General features: G+C 37.8%; 1 protein-coding gene across 2 annotated transcripts in view; it reads right to left on the minus strand.

Annotated features, from left to right (window-relative positions):
* Positions 1-23,725, minus strand: part of LOC141899260 (transmembrane protein 127-like) — a 42,144-nt gene extending 18,419 nt beyond the window's left edge. For both annotated transcript variants that reach the window (XM_074785448.1, XM_074785447.1), the window contains exons 1-2: positions 23,632-23,725; positions 4,302-4,728 (exon numbers count right to left, since the gene is read on the minus strand). In XM_074785448.1, the coding sequence (XP_074641549.1) occupies positions 4,302-4,587 (286 nt within the window). In that variant the 5' untranslated portion in view covers positions 4,588-4,728; positions 23,632-23,725. The remainder of the gene's footprint in view (positions 1-4,301; positions 4,729-23,631) is intronic.
* Between the last annotated feature and the right edge of the window lie 2,426 nt (positions 23,726-26,151).

The raw sequence follows: 26,151 nt of genomic DNA on the forward strand, positions 1-26,151 counted from the left end.
AATTGCAGCAGTCAATCCTGGACAATATGACAGACTGAGCAAGCAGTTGGTAGCCTCAGTAGTTAAGTGACGCCTCGCCAAACCGATAGTACGGAGATGGAATGATGTCGTTCGCATGATACTACTAACGTGGTTGTCCGTGGCTAATTTAGAATCAAACATAACTCCAAGCTTGCGTATAGGCACCGTAGAAAGTGGGATCCTATGATCATCAATGTTGATATACTGCAGATTGATGTTAAGCATAGCCTGATCTGTACCTATTAGGATCGCTTCAAATTTGTCCAGATTACACTTTAACTTGTCATTGAGCCAGCGATTTACTAACGAGCCCTGTGTTTCGATGATAGTAACCTGCTTGCCTATACTTGAACCTCTGCAATTAAATGGCATGTATATCTGCTTGTCATCAGCGAAACCATGATGGTGAACAATACTTCCATTGAACAACTGGGCTAGAGGAAGAATGTACACCAGAAACAGTAAAGGGCCGAGTACTGACCCTTGGGGCACGCCACACGCGAGTACTTTAGATTCAGAATGATGGCCATTTAAAACAACACACGGTTTGCGATTAGACAGGTATGACTGAAACCATTTTAAGGCAGTACCTGTCACACCTAAAGCGATCTGTAGCCGTTTGATATGAAAGGTCGAAATGATCGACAGTGTCAAATGCTGCCAAGGCCATGCTTGTCAACCATGGAGCGTAAGTCACTTTGCACTTATAACAGAGCCGTTTCAGTACTATGACCTGGTTTGTATGTAGACTGAAGCGAATCGTGTAGACCGTTTGCATCCATGTATGCTGTTAATCGTGCAGCAACAACTCTCTCGAGCACTTTAGAGAGAAAGGATAGATTGCTCAAAGGCCGGTAGTTTTTTAGGACATCAGCATCAAGGTTAGGGACACCACAGCCACCTTAAAGGAATCCGGAACTAACCCTTCAGCGAGGGACTTGTTGACAATGTCGGCGATCATAGGAATGATTGCTGGCAGAATTGACTGAAGAAACCACATTGGCACTGGGTCCAGGTTGCACCATTTTGTAGGTGACTTTTTTACTATAGTTGACAGCTCATCTGGCGACACCGGATAGAATTCAGGTAACTCTGATAAAAAACTATAATTATCGGAACTGAGTTGAGCGTCATGAGCTAAACTCCTTCGAATCAATTCAACTTTACTAGCAAAAAAGTCAGCGAACTTATTGGCCAGGATCAGAGTGAGCTGGCAATTTCTTGGTATTATCCTTCAACAGAATCTCGTTTAAAACATTGTACATAGCTTTACAATCTGAACCCCCTGCGACTATTCTAGTGTTAAGGTGCTTTGCTTTCGCATTTGTAACTAGCCCATTATAGTGAGCCTTAGCGGCACGAAAAATGTCGTAGTGGATTGTCAAATGAGCTTTGCGCCAAATATTTTCAGCATGTTTTGCTGACTTTGCCTGTACGTGATCAGGTGTAAACCACGGCTGAACTATTCTAGCAGGTACAAGACATTTGCGTGGTGGCGCATGACTGTCAATTATTTGACTTAAAGAAGTATCATAACAATGACACAGTTGAGCTACGTCAAGGTCCGTATCAGATGGTGGTAGCAACATGATATCCGATATAACAGCATCAGGATCAACACCGCGCAATTTCCTCACTACCACTTCATGCTTGACAGCTGATGGTTTCGGGAAATCTACGACACACACAATAAGATTGTGATCAGACACCACGGCCCTTCTACATATCCTTTTAAGAATATGACTGTCCTGCATAGTGATAACTGCGTCTAAAGTGTGGAGTGATCGATGTGTCGGGAAAGTCACTGCGTCTAAAGTGTGGAGTGATCGATGTGTCGGGAAAGTCACATGTTGTACTAAATTGAAGGAATCCAGTAAATTGTTGAATTTGACAGTTTCAGGAGAATGAACTTGGTCAAGATGGAAGTTGACATCCCCAACGAGTAGAATTTCACCGGACTCAGACATAAGGTCAAGTAGAAAGGGTGAAACTTCTTGAAAGAACATAGACACTGTGAACTTGTTCTTTTTTGATGGTGGTGGCCTGTATAGAATAACTAAATGTAAAACACAGGATCCAAGACTAAATTTTGTAGCACAAGCTTCAAAGCAAGTCCCTGACAGATTGTAAGACCTCTTTTTCGACTTTCAGGCTGCTTTTAAATAAAAGACCAACTCCACCAAAACCGATATTTTTCGGACGAGGAAAATTAATGAAGTCATAGCCTGGAGCGCTAATCGCAGTTTTATAACAACTGTCCCGTTCAGCTGACGTAATCCAAGTTTCATTGAGGCAGAAAATATCCAGATCATGATTCTTGACTTCAATTAGTAGCTGGTCATATTTATTCCTAATGGACTGAGCATTTAGGAAACCGAGGGTTAATCCTTTATGTGCAAACCCCCAGGTATGTCCTTAACCACGTTTGCTACACCTGGTTGTAGTCCTTTTCAGAATGTTTAAATGTTTAAGCTTTTCACTGAGTTGAATGTCAGTAAGTGTGCCAGCATTCCTCAATTTATGCAAGTAATCGCTTGTGAATGATTGCATGGTCATTTACCATATCACAGTAATCAACAATCTACAGGCATTTATATATTGCTCTAATGAGAGACTTTGTCAGTTTTGTAACATGAATGTAGTAGAAGACGAATTTCATGTACTCCTAATCTGCCCTTTCTACAGAGAAGAACGGGAGAGATTTATTCCGAGAAACATTCGCAGTAATCCTAATACTTCCAAATGTGTAAAATTTTTAAGTAAATCATGTAACATGAAAATCCTCCACCAGTACTTATATATAGTTCAAGTCAAAAGGGAGTCTGTTAATTTATAACTCTAAAGATACAATGTTATCTATTATTTCCTGTACGCATAATCCTTGAATGCGGTTATCCGTCATCGTTGTACTAAATTTTGTTAATTATGTACTCCTCATAAAAGTATTCTACTTTGACAATAAAGTTTATATATATATATATATATATATATATATATATACCACAACATGAGTGAGATCTCAAGGTCAGTAGTTCCAAAATTGATTCACAAAAAGGCCAGAAAACAGCATAAGAACAAACTCGAGCACGGAAGAACCTTCATCAGCACAGTCAGAACACATTCATAACAAATCGAGTACAGTCCAATTCAGACACCACCCATAGCTAACACGTTATTTCCAGCTATTAGGGGAGAAAAACAGGAGCAACACTCCAGCGCTACACTGTTGCCACCTGGACACCTGACCACAATCATAGAACATGTCATGAACTACAACTTTGCAATTGATCATGGTGGCAAAATATGCCTAGGTACCAATATAATGAGGAAATACTAGATTATTCTACTATTCAACGCCCCCTGGTGACAATATAAAATAACTAACTTCCTTAAAACACACTACAATCACAGACGATGTCATGAGCCACAACTTTGCAATTGATTGTGGTAACAAAATATGTATTGGTACAAATATAATATAGAAATACCAAGATATTGTATTATTCAACACCCCCTGGTGGCCATATACAAAAACCAATGAACTTGAAACTCGCCAAACTCATAGAACACGTTATAAGCTACAACTTTCTAATTCATTGTCGTAACAAAATATGCTCAGGTATCAATTATTGTGGAAAAACTTTTTCCCACCTACGCATGAGTATTGATGACACAAAGATGGCCGCCAATTGCATCATAATTGGCTGATCAAAAATACCTGTCTCAGGTATAAAACATCCCTTTCCAAAGAATACCCATCAGCAATTGCAATGGCAAACCAGTAGGAAGCTACAGGACTCAAAATTCAGGCCAAAATTGACATTTTTGGGCACTTAAAAGGCCCTAGGACGACCATCTTGAGTCCGATCGACCCAATTTTTGTTATGCTGATGGGCCCTGGGGCAGGGGTTCAAATATATACGAAAGATCAAGGTAATTGATCAAGGCGTCTTCAAAATTTCCCTCAAAAAGTTCAAAACATGTAAAAAGTGCTGATTTTGGCGAACAACTATGGCTGCCAGTCGGCCACCTTGATTCTGACAGGGCCAGTGTTTGGGCTGAACATGTGGCTAGGGTAGACAAATGTGTATCCTAAATATCAAGACATTACATTGGAGCGTCTTTAAAACTTCCCAAAATAACAGGATTACGTCTACGGACGGACGACAGACGAAAAGTGAACGCTATAGCTAATACTTGCTTCCATCTACAGATGTCTAATGGACATACACTGCAAGTAAAATATGTACGTATAATACCTAATATTCCGGTTATCTTACCATGACTTCCATAGTTGTAAATAAGCACTGAGCTATCTTGGCTACCTTCCGAGGAGAATTCTCCAACGTGGAAAAACTGGAAGACACCGAGCGAATTTTTATCACACCCACCACCTTTCAAATAAATCCAGTGAGGTTCTGCCAGTGCCGTGCACAGGATAACAATTATAACCATGCTACACGCTGCAGCCAAAAAGTTCCTTTCTTTATGCTTCATGTGACGTCTTCGGCTACCGACGCTGCGACGTTGCAGAGGGGAATCGAATCCGGGGAATTGTACCGGCATTTCTAACAGTTTGCAAAAGCTTTTCCTAACCACGATACTTGTTTCTAAGGAAATATTATTTGAAACGCTTCCTCTACTGACATTTCATCGATACGATTTCACATCTTGTCATTGCTATGCCATTGCAGTCAATCACAAAATCTGAAAATGTAAATCAACTATAATCAATAATACATTTGAAAGGCCAATTCCAAGAACATGTCTATCGCACTTTTGAGCCCAAACATCTACTTTTACTAAGTAGCCACTTGAGAACAATAAGCAATTACCGGTAACAATATTGGCTACTTTTCCAGCAGTATACAATTCAAAACAGTCACTCTGAAATAGTATTCCTTTCAATTTGGTTGGTTTTCTATACTGGCTGTTTCGAAGAGTCTACAATTGAAAAGTGACCATTTTAAAAGATCTGGTTTTTGAGTTGCTAAGAATCCCCTAAATCATATTACGCTCAACAAAATGACAATATCCAATAGGAAAACTATTGATTTAGATAACATCATCATGGATTAAATCCATTAATACTAATATAGTGCCAGTCCTAATTTAGAATTTTGAAATTTGCGATTATAAAACATTCTGGTGCGTTCATAAATCTTTGATTTTGGAGAAAAGAATGACAAAAAACAAATTAGTCATTTAGGCTTAATTTGTTTTTAAGGATAGATGTGAGAGAGTATACAAATAAAATCATATGCTCATAAAATGAATTACGTCCTATTTATCTCATTATCTGGATGACGACTACAAAAAATATTTTTTTTTAATGTATTGAATGTACTTAGAATTAACCTTGAATTTATTGTTTATTTCGATTCAAACGATTTTCAAGTAATCCATGTGATGTTCACTTTGTCACGCTGTATGTTCGTTAATGAATATTGAATCCTTTTATAGCTTGCTATAAGTGATACCCCTCAGGGATGAAAATAGGAAAATCCGCGGAAATTATGAAAAATCATTAACTTACCCTTACTGACAACACAACTCTTCCTGCCGCTGTAATGGGCAGAATGCGAGCACTAACGAAACAAAATGGGAGTTTGGCCTGAGGTATTCAGAAAAACTGTGGATGCATGTTATCAGGAAACCCATTTTTACCACGGGTACTTGAACATGGGTGTTGATAATGGAAAACATTTAATAATTTGGAACGAAAAACCCTTCGATCGAACAATATACTTGTTTGAACAAAACACTTAACACCCCCCTGGTGGCCATATACAAAAACCAATGCCCTTGAAACTCACCAATATCATAGAACACGTTATGAGCTACAACTTTCCAATTGATTGTGGTAACAAAATATGCTTAGGTATGAATATAGTGTGGAAAAACTTTTTCCCACCTCTGCGAATCAGTACTGATGACACCAAGATGGCCATCAATTGCGTCATAATTGGCTGATCAAAAATATCTGTCTCAGGTATAAAACATCCCTTTCCAAAGAATACCCATCACAAATTGCAATGAGAAATAGTAAACCAGTAAAAAGCTACAGGACTCAGAATTCGGGCCAAAATTGACATTTTTGGGCACTAAATAGCCTAGGTCATAGGACGGCCATCTTGAGTCCGGTAGACCCAATTTTTCTTATGCTGATGGGCCCTTGGGGGATTCAAATAGGCCTATATCCAAAAGATCAAGTTTCCTCAAAAAGTTCAAAAATGTGTAATAAGTGCTGATTTTTGCGAACAACAATGGCTGTCAGTCGGCCATCTTGATTCTGGCAGGGCCAGTTTTTGGGGTGAAGATATGGCTAGGGTAGATACATGTGTAACCCAAATATCCAGACATTAAATTGAAGCGTCTTTAAAACTTCCCACAAAAACTGGATTCCGTCTACAGACGGACGATGGACGAAAAGTGAACGCAATAGCCAGTTGGGACTAAAGTCAGAAGTGGGCTAAAAATGTGGTTTATTAGAATAGACTTAGTTGAATGGTAGAAAATTTCAGGAATTCTTTTTGAAAGTTTTGATTTCCCGAATTCTGGAAATTTCCGGATGTCTGGCAACACTGACCATGTCTACTTGGGAAGGGGTCTCAAATGCTCAGCAATTTAACAATTTCAATTTTCAACGTCCAGTGTTGCCAGCACCTAGCTATATTTCTGGATATCAAATCATGGGTGAGAACACTGACCTATAAAATCAGCGGTATTTTTCTTGAGTTACACATGCAAACCAGCACTTCGGAAAGATGGGGTCCCTAGGTCTGCCACCCTTTAAAACTGCAAATGGTATGACGAACCAGCCAATTACAAAGTTAGTGTCTCTGGAAATTAATTGTGAATTGAACTCATTTGTTTCAGCACAGGAAATTCAGGATCAATCATCGATGGATATGCAGGAGGATGTAAGTCAGGTCCAAGTTAACTCTTGTCGCACTAGAAGGAAAGCTGCAGGGGATGCACTGGAGCGCATCCGACATATTTATTTTAGAAATGATACTTCTCGTGCCTCAGAGGAAGAACGAGGAGAGTAAGCAATAATTAGTGTTGCGTAATAAGCAAGTGCTTAATTATGTTTCTATGTGGTCAAGCATGATCATCAACGTGGAATGGATGGAAATTGGCGGTTTATTTGCAACTTACAGACATCTCAATTCAACGTGACTGTAAAAATTTCAACTGATGTTTTCTCTCTTTTTTCTCATCTCGTAGATCATGCCCCGGTGAATGTCAGAAATCGATATTAGTTCGGTGGTTTTCAATCTTAGATTTATATTCATAATGTATAGGTACAACAGTACTAACTCATGGTAGTATGAACTTATCCTCTAGCCTGTTATTCAACTGACAATAGTTTTCATATCAGGTTATTCAAAGTTTTCAGGATTAAATGTATTCGAATTAGGTCGTGTATATCAATTTGCAACTGAACAATTCAAAACTTGGCTTATAAAAGTCTGACTATTCTGTAATAAAATCAGTTCTACATATGTTAACAACCAGAGTTGCCTTCTGTCTGTCTGTCTGTCCGTCTTCACCGCCGCCTAAGGAAGAGGGTTACAGTCAGCCACCACACCACAAAAAACTTTGTTTTTCAATCTAAAACTAAAACTTTTATTTATATGACACTTACTTGTGATATTACAGTGAGGCCTATCCTATTCCATCCGACTGTGAGAGACTATCAATTTGTGAAATGTCTTTAAGTAATATAAAAGACAAGGTAGATGACGAGGAATGAGCAGAAGGGAAAAACTTTACCGCAACACTAGGTCACACAGGCACCAAGTATTTCCCTTCAATCTTCGCATGTAGCAGGATTTCTTTATGACATAACTTAGCCGGCTGTATGACATTCGGTGACCTTGTGTTGCCGTCTGAACGCCTTTTAAGTTTTTCCTATGTGCTCACGCTTCGTCAACTGCCTTGTCTTTTATGATACTGTAGACATTTCAACAAATTTGATAGTGTCACATATGCCTAATCGATGTGATAGTAGGATATATCGGTGTCATATCACATGTCATATAGGGCTAAAATAGACGTTTTGATTTTAGATTGAACTAGGGGTCCAGGGACACCATGCCCACTGGGAAGTGGTTTCAAATGCTCAACAATCTAACTATTTCAATATTCAACGCCCCCTGGTGACCATATACAAAAACCAATGACCTTGAAACTTACTACAATCATGGGACATGCCAGCAGTTACGATTTTGTAATTGATTGTGAATAACAAAATGTAAAAACCCAATGATCTTGAAACTCACCACAATCATAGAACATGTCATGAGCCACAACTTTGCAATAGATCGTGGCAACAAAATATGTCTAGGTACAAATATAATCAGGAAATACAAAGAAATTCAACAATTAAATGCCCCCTGGTGACCATATAGAATAACAAATGTCCTTAAAAACTCACCATACTTATAGCCGATGTCATGAGCTACAACTTTGCAATTGATTGTGGTGTAACAAAATATACGGGTACAAATATAATATAGAAATACAAAGTTATTGCATTATTCAACGCCCCTGATGGCCATATACAAAAAGCTTAGCAATGACCTTGAAACTCACCAATATTATAGAATGAGCTAAAACTTTCCAATCTATTGCCCAGAGATGAGAACGCCGACCTTTGAAATACGCGGCCTTTTACACGCTACTGTAAAGACTTACACACGCTAACAAGGTGATGGCTCAGCCGTCAGCACTCATGAGCACCGAAGGTGCAAAGCAACGTAGGGGGTGTTTAGGGGCCCTCCCCCAAGAAAATTCTAGAAATTAAAAGTGTTTTCCGAGCACTTAAAGCGATCTTGAACCCATGAATGACTATCATATTTTGGAAGGTAATGGCTAATTCCAATGAGGCACATCCTCAGTCTATAACAATCAGCATCTCATGCATTACACGTCGAGCCCTGAATTATTGCATTTAAAATGCACCGATGAATGCTCACTAAAAATCATCACAAAGTCAGTATAATATCTGAAGGCGTTCACCATGTATGCGCGCGGCAACAGTAGTAGGCCTATATACATTACTACTGTTGCCAAGCGCGTGTCTGTCTGCAACCAATCGTTACAATACATACACATCGAAGTAGATACAAAATCAGTGTTGCAATAAATACGCATTGAAATGCAATAGGCCTACGCGGTAAAACAGGCCCTGAATGCTTTTACGGTTCACCCGATTACCAATCGCGCTGGGCTAGCTGAGTGACTGAGACCATCATCAATCGGATCCACGGGGAATTCTCATCTCTGATTGTGGTAACAAAATGTGCTTAGGTATCATTATAATGTGGAAAAACTTTTTTCCACCTACGAATGAGTACTGATGACATCAAGATGGACGCCAATTGCGTCATAATTGGCAGATAAAAAAAAAATGCCTCAGGTATAAAAGATCCATTTCCAACAGAAAACCCTAATAAATTATTTGTGGGATTATGTGGGATTGCAAATTTTTGGGGAATTGTGAGAAATGGCGATTGGGTATCAGGTCGACCGGGCATTAAGTACCGTGGCTGCCACTCGATCTCTCTTGAGTCCGGGTTAAAGTAGACATTGTCATTTGAAATGGCAATAGGCTTGTTTATGTTATTCTGTATGAATTACACATGTGTTTTGTATGTTGTGTTTCCTATTTTCAAATTTGTAACTTTATTGAATTTGGGAATCTTTTCTTATGTGTAATGACAAACATAAGTATCAATAAAGAATTGAATTGAATTGCCACCTGAAACACATATCATCAGAGGACGCAGAGCCTTATACGACAGCTATGCTATTATAAATTGCTAATCGGGATCGTTCTCATACCCGGCCCTAATATCGAACATATTTTCTAAAACATTTTAATATTGAAATCATATGTTTACACATTTTTATATTGATAGCTAGTAGCCGCCAATAAAATTCAGGCCAGTAATACACAGATTGTACATAGCTTCGTCATTCCACAGGCATACCCATTCAGGTTCTTACTTTTATATCAAACTTCCACATCGTGTAGGTATACATCCGCCATCTAACCGGATAATCCGATTTACTTATCATTTCTATTTATGCCTGTCGCTTCTGATATAATCATACAACCATTTCTATCACAATACGACTTCTAATGATATTCAGTGCAATATAACATTTCGACGTTCAAATAGAGTTCATTACATAATCACAGCTCATTATATATTCACAGGGAGCCATTCTACATCTTAGTCAATAATATTTTGCCAAATAGCTTGTATATGTACACATAGACCTGTGACGTTTGGCACATCGATTTAGGGTTGTCGTTAGTAAAATGACGCTGAATGGTTAACATTGTTTAAGTTTCATAATGGTAACATCATATAAGTCGTAAAAAAATGTGTAAAAAGTGCTGATTTTACTGAGGCCTCTTGATTCTGATAGGGCCAGTTTTTGAGCTGAAGATGTGTCCAGGGTGGATACATGTGTAACCCAAATATCAAGACATTCTATTGAAGCGTCTTAAAAACTTCCCAAAATAACTGGATTCTATGGATGGACGAATGACGGACGAAAAGTGAACGCAATAGCCCGCGGGGACTTAAGTCCCAAGTGGGCTAAAAAGTTATTCCACTTGATTTATTATAGGACGAATAGCTTAAAGCTACAAGTGTATAACAGGAAAAATTTATTCACATTTCTACGCAAGTATCCTAATTCAACTTGACTTGAGCACATCAAATCTGACCTAGCTATTGTCTGTCACACCTGCTCTCTGTGCGAGGTTTTGGTCTGTAATTTTGTTAATAATCAGTTCATCTCTAAATATTATGCATCAATTTGTTCAGTAAGGAATTTGCATTCAAAAATAAATCATGAAGTGGAATAGATTTGTCTATATTTCATTTATCAGCAATAGTTTACCTAGCATACGCTCGCGTAATGCTGAAAAACGGCTTTTATGGCCCATCACGAGGCACCACTTACTGTATTTTGATATGCTAATGAGCAGGTGATGATGTCACTGTAACGTATCCGAGTGTCCGCGGAGCAGATTTTTCAGCATTACGCGAGTGTATGCTGAGTAAACTATCGCTCATAAATGAAAACAAAAACAACTTTAGTAACAAGGGGTCCTGGGACACCATACCCACTTAGGAAGTGGTTTCAAATGCTCAACAATCTAACGATTTCAATATTCAACGCACCCTTGTGACCATACACAAAAACCAATGAACTTGAAACTTACCTGTATCATAGAACATGTCAGCAGCTATGATTTTTCATATTCAATTGTGATAACAAAATACGTCTCAATTTACCAATTTAATATGGAAATAAAAAGTAATTCTACTATTCAATGCCCCCTGGTGACCACATGCAAAATCCAATGACCCTGAAACTCACCACAATCATAGAACATGTCTTGAACTACAACTTTGCAATTGATCATGGAAACAAAATATGCCTAGGTACCAATCTTAAAAGGAAATACTAAGTTATTCTACTATTCAACGCCCCCTGGTGACCATATAGAATAATTAATGTTCTTGAAACTCACCACGATCATAGACGATGTCATGAGCTACAACATTGCAATTGATTGTGGTAACAAAATATGCATTGGTAGAATTATAATATAGAAATACTAAGATATTGTATAATTCAACGCCCCCTGGTGGCCATTAACAAAAACGAATGACCTTGAAACTCACCACAAGCGTAGAACACGTTATAGCCCTAAGCTACACTTTCATTATGGTACAAAATATGTTTAGGTATCAATATAATGTCGAAATACTTTTTCCCACCTACAAATGAGTACTGATGACACCAAGATGGCCGCCAATTGCGTCATATTTGGCTGATCCAAAATACCGGTCTCAGGTATAAAACATCCCTTTCCAAAGAATACCCATCAGCAATTGCAATGAGAAATCGCAGACTAGTAGGAAGCTGCAGGACTCTGAATTCTGTCCAAAATTGACTTTTTTGGGCACTAAAAGGTCATAGGACGGCCTTCTTGAGTCCGATCCACCCAATTTGTTATGCTGATGGGCCCTTGGGGAAATCATATATATACGAAAGATCAAGGTAATTGATCAAAGCGTCAAAATTTCCCTCAAAAAGTTCAAAAACATAGAAAGTGCTGATTTTGGCGAACAACAATGGCTGCAAGTCGGCCATCTTGATTCTGACAGGGCCAGTTTTTGGGCTGAAGATATGTCTAGGGTAGATACATGTGTAACCCAAATATTAAGACATCAACTTGAAGGGTCTTCAAAACTTCCCAAAATAACTGGATTTCGCCTATGGACGGACGGACGATGGACGAACAGTGAATGCAATAGCCCGCTGGGACTAAAGTCCCAAGTGGGCTAAACTGAACGTAGCGTCTTCTCACTTAAAAAAATTGTTGGTTTGACACATAAGTTCGATTTTCGACCGCTGTGGCGCTATACAACATTGGACAAAAAAGAAACTTTCTACCACCCTTTGCCGGCTCAAGTCCGATATACGTCGAAATAGAGCGCTATGCGTAGTCAATTGAGTAAATCGGCTGTTTATCTGTAATTGGGGTCGGCAGGTAGACACTACATGCAATACGTCGTGAACTGTCGATGTGAGCATTCCTTTACTTTTGCACCGTACAGTATCTAAGTCTATGACACTCTCGTTGTTTTATATTTATTTTTGTATGAGGAATCGACTGGAACAAATTGTTTTCAAAAATCATATTACAATAAAATTATGCTGTTATAATTCTTGGTATTGTTTCAAATTATTTTATTCATGTCTTTTGCTTGCGCCTGCCACCGGTTTTTAGAGGTTTTTTGGAAAAAAATCTCAAAGTGTAAAACAATATTGGGCCCGATATTGTTTGCCGACTTGTAATCGATTTTGAGGATTACAACCACGTGAAGATCTCAAACACAAACAAATTGGTCTCAAAGGAAATTCAAAGAAAAAACTTCATTATTTACAAATAAAAACGTCTACCCGGTAGGTCAGGTTTCACTTATATCATCATGTTATCGGTTTCAAAAATCGCGTATGCATCTTCAAAGATCATCCGCAGTATGAACTAATTCAGAATATAGTTTTCAGACGTACCGTAACACTGGTTCTGATGATGATACTGAACTGGCCTGAACAGAACTATGTATTCATCCTGCCGTTATTGTAATAAATATATGTTGCGCACCGACAATCATTTATCGGGTTTTTAATCGGCTCGTTTTACTCTGTTGCAGTCTTTGGGAATTATGTAGGCATATATATCTCACTTCATTTTTTGTTCATCGCAATATAGGGGCCGGTTGCACAGTCACTGCTTACATTTAAGATCAGTCTTACACCATCTTAGTTCTCTAGCCAATCAAACAACTTGACACAAGTCTTAAGAATCAAGACCACTTTTGGTGTCAAACCACCACTGCGCAACTGGCACTGGACATATCTAGCTTTTTAATCCTTGGACGTCAGTCATCCCAAAATTTGAGCTAAGGGCGCTTTTTAAGAATGTCTGGGGCCAAACTGCCCCTTCCATGCCCTGAAACCTGTACCGGCACACAATACGCTTTTCCTTGTTTATGTAATGCACTGTCTGTGGACATGATAGCAGTTGATGATATCGTTCACGCATTAACCCTTTCAGTGCGTCTACACCGCAGTGCGGTGTATAAATCAGTGATGGATTTTGCTAGTACACCGCACTGCGGTGTATTGATGTAATTAGTAATTTGTAATTATCTCTATTGAAAACTGGCAGCAAGTGTCAAACATAGTGAAATACTAGTAACTAACGATACACCGCACTGCGGTGTAGACGCACTATAGTGGTATTCCCATTGTTCAACACACTAGGGTGGAATTTTTTAGAATTTTCAAATTTTCTCCAGCACTATAGGGTATCAATTAGTCAGCACTGAAAGGGTTAAAAAACTTTGTTACCGTTGTTATAATTGAGGCCATGGAAAGATCGCGCGGTACTAGAGAGTTATCGGTATATCGCCTATTACCCATCCGTTACCGAATGCCTATCTGTCCACTCGCAGAGACCTACTGTGTGACCGCCTCGTGTCCACTGGAGACCTGACTGTCTCAAAGACTGCAACAGAGTAAAACGAGCCGATTAAAAACCCGATAAATGAATGTCGGAGCACAACATTTATTCATTACAATAACGGCAGGATGAATACATAGTTCTGTTCAGGCCAGTTCAGTATCATCATCAGAACCAGTGTTACGGTACGTCTGAAAACTATATTCTGAATTAGTTCATACTGCGGATGATCTTTGAAGATGCATACGCGATTTTTGAAACCGATAATATGATGATATAAGTGAAACCTGACCTACCGGGTAGACGTTTTTATTTGTAAATAATGAAGTTTTTCTTTAAATTTCCTTTGAGACCAATTTGTTTGTGTTTGAGATCTTCACGTGGTTGTAATCCTCAAAATCGATTACAAGTCGGCAAACAATATCGGGCCCAATATTGTTTTACACTTTGAGATTTTTTTCCAAAAAACCTCTAAAAACCGGTGGCAGGCGCAAGCAAAAGACATGAATAAAATAATTTGAAACAATACCAAGAATTATAACAGCATAATTTTATTGTAATATGATTTTTGAAAACAATTTGTACCAGTCGATTCCTCATACAAAAATAAATATAAAACAACGAGAGTGTCATAGACTTAGATACTGTACGGTGCAAAAGTAAAGGAATGCTCACATCGACAGTTCACGACGTATTGCATGTAGTGTCTACCTGCCGACCCCAATTACAGATAAACAGCCAATTTACTCAATTGACTTTACGTATAGCGCTCTATTTCGACGTATATCGGACTTGAGCCGGCAAAGGGTGGTAGAAAGTTGCTTTTTTGTCCAATGTTGTATAGCGCCACAGCGGTCGAAAATCGAACTTATGTGTCAAACCAACAATTTTTTTAAGTGAGAAGACGCTACGTTCAGTTGAACCCACTTTGGACTTTAGTCCCAGCGGGCTATTGCGTTCACTGTTCGTCCATCGTCCGTCCGTCCATAGGCAAAATCCAGTTATTTTGGGAAGTTTTGAAGACCCTTCAAGTTGATGTCTTAATATTTGGGTTACACATGTATCTACCCTAGACATATCTTCAGCCCAAAAACTGGCCCTGTCAGAATCAAGATGGCCGACTTGCAGCCATTGTTGTTTTCCAAAATCAGCACTTTTTAGCCCACTTGGGACTTTAGTCCCAGCGGGCTATTGCGTTCACTTTTCGTCCGTCCGTCCGTAGACGAAATCCAGTTATTTTGGGAAGTTTTGAAGACGCTTCAAGGTAACGTCTTGATATTTTGGTTACACATGTATCTACCCTAGACACATCTTCAGCCCAAAAACTGGCCCTGTCAGAATCAAGATGGCCGACTGGCAGTCATTGTTGTTTGCCAAAATCAGCACACATTTTTGAACTTTTTGAGGGAAATTTTGAAGACGCTTTGATCAATTACCTTGATCTTTCGGATATATGTGAATCCTCCCAGGGCCCATCAACATAACAAAAATTGGGTCGGTCGGACTCAAGATGGCCGTCCTATGACCTTTTTAGTGCCCAAAAATGTTAATTTTGGCCCGAATTCTGAGTCCTGTAGCTTCCTACTGGTTTGCCATTTCTCATTACAATTTGTGATGGGTGTTCTTTGGAAAGGGATGTTTTATACCTGAGACAGGTATTTTTCATCAGCCAATTATGACGCAATTGGCGGCCATCTTGGTGTAACCAGTACTCATTCGTAAGTGGGAAAAAGTTTTTCCACATTGTATTGATACCTAAGCGTATTTTGCTACCACAATCAATTAGAAAGTTGTAGCTCATAACGTGTTCTATGATTGTGGTGAGTTTCAAAGTAATTGGATTTCGTATATGGCCACCAGGGGGCGTTGAATAATACAATATCTTAGCATTTCTTTATTATATTCGTACCTATGAATATTTTGTAACCACAATCAATCGGAAAGTTGTAGCTCATGACATCATCTATGATTGTTGCGAGTTTTAAGGACATAAGTTTTTTTGTATGGTCACCAGGGGGCGTTGAATAGTAGAATAACTTAGTATTTCCTTATTATATTGGTACCTAGGCATATTTTGTTACCATGATCAATTGCATAGTTGTAGTTCATGACATGTTCTATGATTGAGGTGAGTCTCAAGGTCATTGGGTTTTGAATATGGTCACCAGGGGGCGTTGAATAGTAGAATGACTTAGTATTTCCATATGAAATTGGTAACGAGGCATATTTTGTTATCACAATCAATTACAAAATCGTAGCTGCTGACATGTTCTATGATTGTGGTGAGTTTTAAGGTCATTGGTTTTTGAAAATGGTCACCAGGGGAAGTTGAATATTGAAATTGTTAGATTGTTGAGCATTTGAAACCTCATCCCAAGTGGGCATGGTGTCCCTGGACCCCTAGTTATGTTTTTGAACTTTTTGAGGGAAATTTTGACGCTTTGATCAATTACCTTGATCTTTCGTATATATATGAATTCCCCAAGGGCCCATCAGCATAACAAATTGGGTGGATGGGACCGTCCTATGACCTTTTAGTGCCCAAAAAAGTCAATTTTGGACAGAATTCCGAGTCCTGTAGCTTCCTACTAGTTTGCGATTTCTCATTGCAATTGCTGATGTGTATTCTTTGGAAAGGGATGTTTTATACCCGAGACCGGTATTTTGGATCAGCGAAATATGACGCAATTGGCGGCCATCTTGGTGTCATCAGTACTCATTTGTAGGTGGGAAAAAGTTTTTCGACATTATATTGATACCTAAACATATTTTGTACCATAATGAAAGTGTAGCTTAGGGCTATAACGTGTTCTACGCTTGTGGTGAGTTTCAAGGTCATTGGTTTTTGTTTATGGCCACCAGGTGGCGTTGAATTATACAATATCTTAGTATTTCTATATTATAATTCTACCAATGCATATTTTGTTACCACAATCAATTGCAATGTTGTAGCTCATGACATCGTCTATGATTGTGGTGAGTTTCAAGAACATTACCGTAAAAACCGGCGTATAAGTCGAGTTTTTAACCCTTGATTTTACCACTAAATTATTGACCTCGACTTATACGCCGAGTACAGTAAGTTTTCTACGAAGTATTTTCAGGTCACAAGAAATATTGATTCTACCAGACAAAAGAGACTATAACAGTGCTATAACAGTTTGAATAATTATTCATGATAAATAAAGATATTTAATGAAAAAAACTTCTTTCATTTTGACACAGCTTCATTTAAAACGATGTATTCATATATGCGCGCTCATAGCAGCGCTTAATACATTAGGCTATATATAGCATGTGACTCACACTACTGTATCACTGTATGGTAGTGTATTATACCTGAGTGTGTGCAACAGTCTATTGATTAACACACAGCAGCAATCTGGCTGACTTGTGGCGGCATGCGTGAAGGCACACATCGTTATCAAAACAAACTATTCAATACAATGATACTAGTAATTATTCTTCTAAGAGAAGGGACTCGACTTATAAGCCGGATATATGTTAAAATCATAAAATGTAGGTCCAAAAATCGACCTCGACTTATACGCCGCGAAGACTTATACGCCGGTTTTTACGGTAATTATTCTATTTGGTCACCAGGGGGCGTTGAATAGTAGAATAACTTAGTATTTCCTTTTAAGATTGGTACCTAGGCATATTTTGTTTCCATGATCAATTGCAAAGTTGTAGTTCAAGACATGTTCTATGATTGTGGTGAGTTTCATGGTCATTGGATTTTGCATGTGGTCACCAGGGGGCATTGAATAGTAGAATTACTTATTATTTTCATATTAAATTGGTAACGAGAGTTATTTTGTTATCACAATTGAATATGAAAAATCATAGCTGCTGACATGTTCTATGATACAGGTAAGTTTCAAGTTCATTGGTTTTTGTGTATGGTCACCAGGGGGCGTTGAATATTGAAATCGTTAGATTGTTGAGCATTTGAAACCACTTCCTAAGTGGGTATGGTGTCCCAGGACCCCTAGTTACTAAAGTTGTTTTTGTTTTCATTTATGAGCGATTGTTTACTCAGCATACACTCGCGTAATGCTGAAAAATCTGCTCCGCGGACACTCGGAAACGTTACAGTGACGTCATCACCTGCTCATTAGCATATCAAAATACAGTAAGTGGTGCCTCGTGATGGGCCATAAAAGCCGTTTTTCAGCATTACGCGAGCGTATGCTAGGTAAACTATCGCTGATAAATGAAATATAAACAAATCTATTCCACTTCATGATTTATTTCTGAATGCAAATTCCTTACTGAACAAATTGATGCATAATATTTAGAGATAAACCGATTATTAACAAAATTACAGAGCAAAACCTGGCACAGAGAGCAGGTGTGACAGACAATAGCTAGGTCAGATTTGATGTGCTCAAGTCAAGTTGAATTAGGATACTTGCGTAGAAATGTGAATAAATTTTTCCTGTTATACACTTGTAGCTTTAAGCTATTTGTCCTATAATAAATCAAGTGGAATAACTTTTTAGCCCACTTGGGACTTAAGTCCAAGCGGGCTATTGCGTTCACTCTTCGTCCGTCATTCGTCCATCCATAGAATCCAGTTATTTTGGGAAGTTTTTAAGACGCTTCAATGTAATGTCTTGAGTTGTTCCCCAAACAACGTCTAGGGCGAAAGTGCTCATATAAGGTTAATTTTCGTCCCTCATTTTCAGGGACTAGGCTTTGAGCGTCTATTTCACACCTTAAAACACCATCAACTTACCTCAAACTGGCTGATCTGTAATCAGATGGAAGTTAACTATTGTGCGTGCATAAATTTGTAATCGTAAGTAGCTTTTGACAATCGTAGTAACTCAAAACTTTTGACTAGTCGCCTCAAAAAACAGTGGAAGTGAAGCAACATAACAAATATGGCGGCTTTTCGTGTTGCATGATGGAAGCGTAAATTAGGGATTCGGACTTGAACTTTGACATTGATGCCAATGCAGATATTATTCTTGTTTCAAATTCTTATAAAAAAATTTATCAAAATTAATGAGTTTTATCAACAAAAAATAACATTTAGAGTAATTTTAGAGAGACATATTGAATTTTCACATTTTATTAATTTAGTCCGTATTGGAAATCCCGATGTGGCAATCAATTCAATTCAAATCAAATCAATAAATTCTCCGGTTCGCGATTTAAATCATCAAAAATAATATAATAAAACACGTTTTCAAAGTCAACAAGGTAATTGATTAATCTATTTGAGTACAAAGGTTTGATTTGATACTAAAATCAGTTGTTGCATTGCAATTAACAGGAGTTAACCTCTATCACAGGGGTTTGGCGATGGGCTTGGATTTTATTTCTGGGTTGTTAATAATCTCGCGAGAATGGCGCTAAATAGGCCATGAACTGCGAATAAATTCAAATATCACGGAAATACCTTGTGTTTATATTGTTTATTTATCCGCTATAAAGTTTCGATAAACCATTGGTCGTTAAGAATCATTATCAGACGGTCGTCACGCTTTACTCTATAAAATAACAAGGGATGAAACGCAGTTCAAGTCGTGCCAGCCAGAAAGTTGGGACAGTCACGTGACATTCTGATGACTTCATCGCATTTAAAACTTCAACATGAAAATTTAACATATTCACATACCGATATCAATCGTCAGATTATGATTCATATGAAATAAATAACTTATAAAGAATAAATTATGATGAAATATATAATTCATAGTCAAAAAAATGCATTTGAATGTAAGTTATTCTCAAATATTTTTTGTTTCATAGTTTCCAACTTAGATGCTTCAGGTTCGCATTCAGTCAAATAAGAAGCGTTAAGTCACGTGACTGTCCCAACTTTCTGGCTGGCACGACTTGAGCTGCGTTTCATCCCTTGTGATTTTATATAGGCCTATGTAACGCACTTGCCGGAATGTTTTTGGCCAACATGCGCCTGTGGGAACAAAAGAAACTTGAATCCTCGTTAACTACGTCAAACCAACTAAATCAAAATCAAACAATGAAATGAAATATGATTATACAATTTATTCATGCCTTTAAAATAAAAGAAATTCTCGTATAACTATAAAAATCTATAGCAGATATCATTCAAATTTTGCTTTAGACTAGCGAACAAAAATTTAAAAAAACACTACCCAACCATAACCTAACCAAGATTCAATGAAACAAAAATGATAACAATACTTATCTATTCTGCGTATCTGCTTTGTGTATCAATCGTGCATTACAAAAGTCATTAATTTATTCAGTCCCGTAGTCGAAAACTGTGTGGAAATGTAGTCTTGTAGAAATCACCAACGTCTTGCGCAAAATTAGGAAAAAAGTTCCCGCGAAACGGAGCAAGAAAATATTAGAAACGTCCAGTTCCAATATTTCTATTGATCACGCGCAATAACACCGCGATTACTGTTGTCAATGTGTTTGAAACATCAATGATCCATCCGTCGAATATTGTAGATATTCTGTTGTAGATATTCTACGATGAGTCGCAATCGAATACCACCAGTTATCGTAAATTAGATTCGTTAAAAAGAAGTGGAAACTATGCTCTTTCCAATGATGATATACAAATAGAGAACTTTTCTATTTGAAAGAAAGTAAAGTATACAGCAAAAGTTTACTTCAACTGTGATCCAGTATTAAAACTCCTGACAAAAATATAAATCACTAAATTCTCTGTACTCCGACAGGACTAATTAGTCCATTCCTCCAATTTAGCATAAATTTAGGATAAATACTTCATACTGGGTTAAAATTGATAATAAGTCCTATTATTCCAAGTCGGAAATAATAGTGTTTTAGGAATAGACCTTGTTGGCTTCCTTCTCTTCTAAAACCCAGCTCAGATCTCCCCCGAAAACGAAATCATCTGACTCCAGATTCAGGATGCAAAAATAGTTCCAAGGAAAATAGTCCCATTGGAAATATAAAATAACATATCAAATTTAGCAAACATTGCCCAAAAATCTCAAACTAACAACAGTCCATTTGCCACTAGACCAAATGATCACCAGATAATTCCTAAATATCAATAACTAAGATTTTTCCTCAAAAGAATTTCTGAAACTAACCAAAAGATTACCAAATAATGATGTATCATGTGATCGAATGATGCTTACTTAAATGAACTTTAGTCTGGTTATGAATTCAACCACGCAGTAACCTGAAACACAATACTAGGGGTCCGGAATTTTTAACAGATTTACTGCAGTATAACGCATAAACACACACTGACAAGACCAAACGCTGCACACGAGAAAAGGAAATGCCCCACCCATATATGGAAAGCTAAAAAAAATCTTATTACACTATATTAATCCACTAATTAAACTTCCACCAGTAGACCATAATATATATATATATATATATATATATATATATATATATATATATATATATATATATATATATATATATATATATATATACACACATACTAGCAAACTACCCATCCGCCAGGATGGGTAGATTATAATGAATCACTAAGTTGCGGATAAAAATAATATAATATATAATAATATGTAATATAATATCATATAGGGCCTATATTTATTTATTTATCGATATGAAATATACACTATAAGTCTGGCATTAGAAAAAAATATCAAAGAAGAGGAAAAGTATTAAATATTTCGCTGTAAACTATGTTTTTGGTTTGCTTGGGTGAGTACTGGGTACTCTGGAAAGGGAAACATAGTTCATGCCATGTGTGAATGGTGAATTCCGGAAGTCCAGTCCAATGTATCTGAATGTTTGGCCCTGTGCTTTGTTAACTGCATGCCATGGCAAAACAGGGACGTAGGCCTAACTGGAATTACTCTCTCATACCTTTCAATCCGAAAACAATAACAGATCAGGTTATTAAATCTCGGTGATTCTTAGAAGAATGGATTGGCTGGCATGCTTTTCTTTGGGAAGTGGTGCTGTGGTGAGCTCAAATACATACAGTCTCCACTATTAGATTCCAGGCAGAGAGAGGAGGTCACCGGTATCTCTGTAGTCAAAAGCAAAGCAACAGCTGATGCTCACCGCATCGCAGTAATCTCCACTACATGTATTAGATCCCCAGAATTGAGGTCACCCGCGTCTCTGTAGTCAAGCACACTATACAAAAACCGTAGCTCAAATGTTTGTTTTGATCAGCGCGCGCAATGACGTCACGCGGAGCGTCCAAACTTAAATGGTCCAAAAGTCTACCTAAACTTTATCGTATCGGCACGAAATCGATTCTAAAACACAGATCAGACCATCCTCTTTCAATCCATACCACTCAACGGGTAATCGAAGCCACACGAACGGAGATTACGCGTTACAAAGTTAAGACGCCTTGCCGCTTATAGTATAGATATCTATATATTCCAAAACAACTCCGTCCTCACTACACTAATCTGCTTGAGCGCTAGTCTACCTCAATAAAATATACACCACAAAAAACCAGGGTCACATCTATAGTAAAGCGTGACGACTGTCTGATAATGATTCTTAACGACCAATTGTTTATTGAAACTTTATAGCGGATAAATAAACAATATAAACACAAGGTATTCCGTGATATTTTGAATTTATTCGCAGTTCATATTTAGCACCATTCTCGCAAGATTATTAACAACCCGGAAATAAAATCCAAGCCCATCGCCAAACCCCCGTGACCTCTAGGCCTATATGATACTTTAGCGTCAAATGTTGTAGGGAACCGGTAACAACGACTGGTATTCAGACAATAGTCCACCTGGAGACGTGACTGTCTCTCTGTCTTCTGTTAACCGGCCCACATGTCTATCTGGAGACTCCCCAATCTACAACACACGCATCTGTTATGTTTTTGCGCATTAATTTCATAATAGACGGACGTCGGGCGCCTGGAGGACGTCCCTTTGGTAAACGCGTATATATGGATACTACGAAGTGTTTTCTTAACCGATTCTGACTAGCTGACAAAGTCAGAAAAAAATGGCGTCACTAGACGTCCGGTTTGAATCTCATGGGGGAAATCGGAAGTAGAATTACGTCACGCAAAAATCCAGGGTATGCCTGCAGTTTAGGTGTCCCTAATGGTTATGTACCTAACCTCACCATACACTATTCTTTAATAACACTAGCGCCACCCAGTGGATAGGTGACCCAAACTGCAGTTAGACCGAAAAGGGAAAAGGATTAAGCATTGACCGTGGCGTCCGTCAATTAGATTTCCCGCATCTATTACATATTATTTTCGACGTATATCGGACTTGGGCCCCTGGCTTTGCCTTGGCTTAGCTTAAGACTTAAGTTGAAGTCGGTAAGATTCAAGAATAGGGGACTAGTGGTTAGGATTAGGGTTAGGATTAGGGTTAGGTTTAGGGTTAGGTTTAGGGTTAGGTTTAGGTTTAGTTCCCTAATCATCATTAATTACTATATACATTACTATCATTATATATCATCATTATCAATTACTAATATTATTACTTAATTGATTACTATCACTACATATATATTGCTATAGTCCCCTATTCTTGAATCGCACCGGCAAAATATCCACTTCCCTTTTGAAAATTACACAACCGTACCTTTGAGTTAGTTTCGATCCTTATTTTTTGTTTGAGTTTCACTGATCATTTTCTGATAGGAATTTCCTAATGACGTCATCTTTCTGGAGTTACTGCAAAACGAGCAAGGGAAAGCTCCGAGAATATCCAAATTAGCGCGTCCATATTGCCAGGGGACAGCTCCGAAAATATCCAAATAATGGCATCCATGGATAGAAACCACTATGAATTTGCCGGGCCGCTCGGCAACCCGTACTGGCGGGGTACGGGTAGTCTAGAGAGGCCAATGAAACTCCGGTTTGCTGAACTACCCCTCTTTGCGGGGATGCGGTATGATGTTTGATCCGACAGTTTCAATTGGTTAACGGGTGTTTCAAGTGCTTACAACGATGCTTATTACTTCATGTCGTACATGGTGGTTAACTGTAACGCGGATTCTTCGCCTCTAAAAACTGTTTCGTTAATAGTTTTCTTTATATGAAAAGTGTTCATAGGAATTGAAATTTGGAGTGATATCAGTCACTGCTGTAACCCTTTTTCATTGTCAGTTCTTTTTTGGAATTCAAGTAGATTAGTGAAAATATCAATGATGAAGTTCACTTAATATATCAAGTACCGTTTTTACTGTCGCATGCGAGTCGAAACAAAAAGATCTATCCAACTGCATATCTTCGGGTATAAACTGTGATATCCTTCAGTATGTTATGAATATCTTTAAAAATTTGTGTTCTAGTATAATACCCGAAGGTTTAACTATCGGACACATAAAAGATTCGCCATAATCAAAGTTTTTAAGAAAATCTTTCTTCGAGAAAGAAAGATCTTTAAAAGAAGGATTGGCGTCAAACTAATCCATAATGGACTGTTGTGAATTTATTGAATAATCCACCTGAGAAATTTAAAGATTTCGAAGCGAAATTTATTCATATAAATCAAAAATGCATGAATAACTTGACGTTATTTGCGGGTCTCATGAAACACTTTCGTGCGCTCTTTTTAAATCTAAAATAGAATAAATACATGCGTGTTTCGTTATAAACAAGGTTAAATTCCAAACGCACATGAAATATGGAGCCTGTATCACACGATGTACACATCTTGAATTTTCTCTAACTACGTAGGCCCTTTCCAAATGGGAATTGTACAGTTTTTTAACGGCCGACATTCAGAGGCACCTAAAAACCGGTTGTATAGCACTTGAGATTTTCAGTGTAGGGCACATCTCACATCGACACGGCACGCGGTCGGTGGTTTAATGGTAACACATCCGGGGCCGGTTGCTCAAAAGTTGGTTAAAGATAACCGGCTGTTAAATACCATAGTAACAATGAAATTTCAATTGTCACCATATCAACTATCCACTGGTTAACTCTAACCAACTTTTGAGCAACCGGCCCCTTGTCATTACAAGTTTTACAGTTGACGAATTCAAAAAAAGATGTCTTTGATTACGTTTTAAACATATTATTCTTCTTAATTACATTTCGCTGATTCCATAGATATTTTTTTCATGAAAATTGCTCCAGTTATAACGGATTTAAACATACATGTAAAATGATTATTTTCAAAATATTCAATTTTCTCCGATTTTGAAGAAATTCTGACACAATATCATCTCCACTCGACACATGATTTTACTTCGGCGCCTTTGAAGGGAGTGTCACTTGTTGTTGAGTTCATATTTAGTCAAACAAGAAGATATGCCTGATTCCTTTTTAAAATTTAGATTTCAACGGATATCATCAAATTACTAGAAATGGACAGCAGCTTTCGGTCATCCGCAAAAAAATACCTAAAATGCTCTCCTAGGGTTATGGAAAAACATGTCACGAAACATACGGAAAATCCTTTGTTTGGTAGACTGAAATTATTGAACTCTTAAATAGCAACATTCAGAGAAACAAAAACATAAGAATATATTCTCGCCCACCCTTAAAAAAACAACGTGATTTCAATTGAAGATGACACGTAGCCTCATATCAAATGATATGAACGCAACAGAGCCTATTCATTCTCTTTACGAGGATGGGTCTCCACACTCATAGGATACGATACGAGATTCGTGGGTACGAATGATGAATACAACCGATAAAGCGCCAATTTCACTGATTCTTGCACATAAAGGTGTTTTAGAGTAATCTAGTTAACAGGTGTGTTTTAGGAGTATTTTGAATTTAAATTCAAATCGGGATTCATGACGAATATTGAGCATTCTAGGGCTGGAGCAAGAAACGTGTGGGATCGTCCGCCAATGGTATCGCCAAAGAAATACAATAATAAACTTAGTAACATATTGATTAACAACAAACCGAAAACCGAATCCCTAAACTGTGGAATTTATAAAATACCTTGTAAAGTTTGCGACAAAGTATATATAGGAGAAACAAGTCGGAATCTTAATCAACGCATAAAAGAGCATAAATTAGATGTAAAAAACTTTAAACCTGAAAGCGGAGTTGCTAGTCATGTTTTTCAGACTTCACACAATTTTGATTTTGCTAATGCTGAATTAATTTACCTTTGCAGCGATAAAACTAGAAG

The sequence above is a fragment of the Tubulanus polymorphus genome, chromosome 2 (genome assembly GCF_964204645.1).
Source record: "Tubulanus polymorphus chromosome 2, tnTubPoly1.2, whole genome shotgun sequence".
In the NCBI taxonomy this organism is placed as follows: Eukaryota; Metazoa; Nemertea; class Palaeonemertea; order Tubulaniformes; family Tubulanidae; genus Tubulanus; species Tubulanus polymorphus.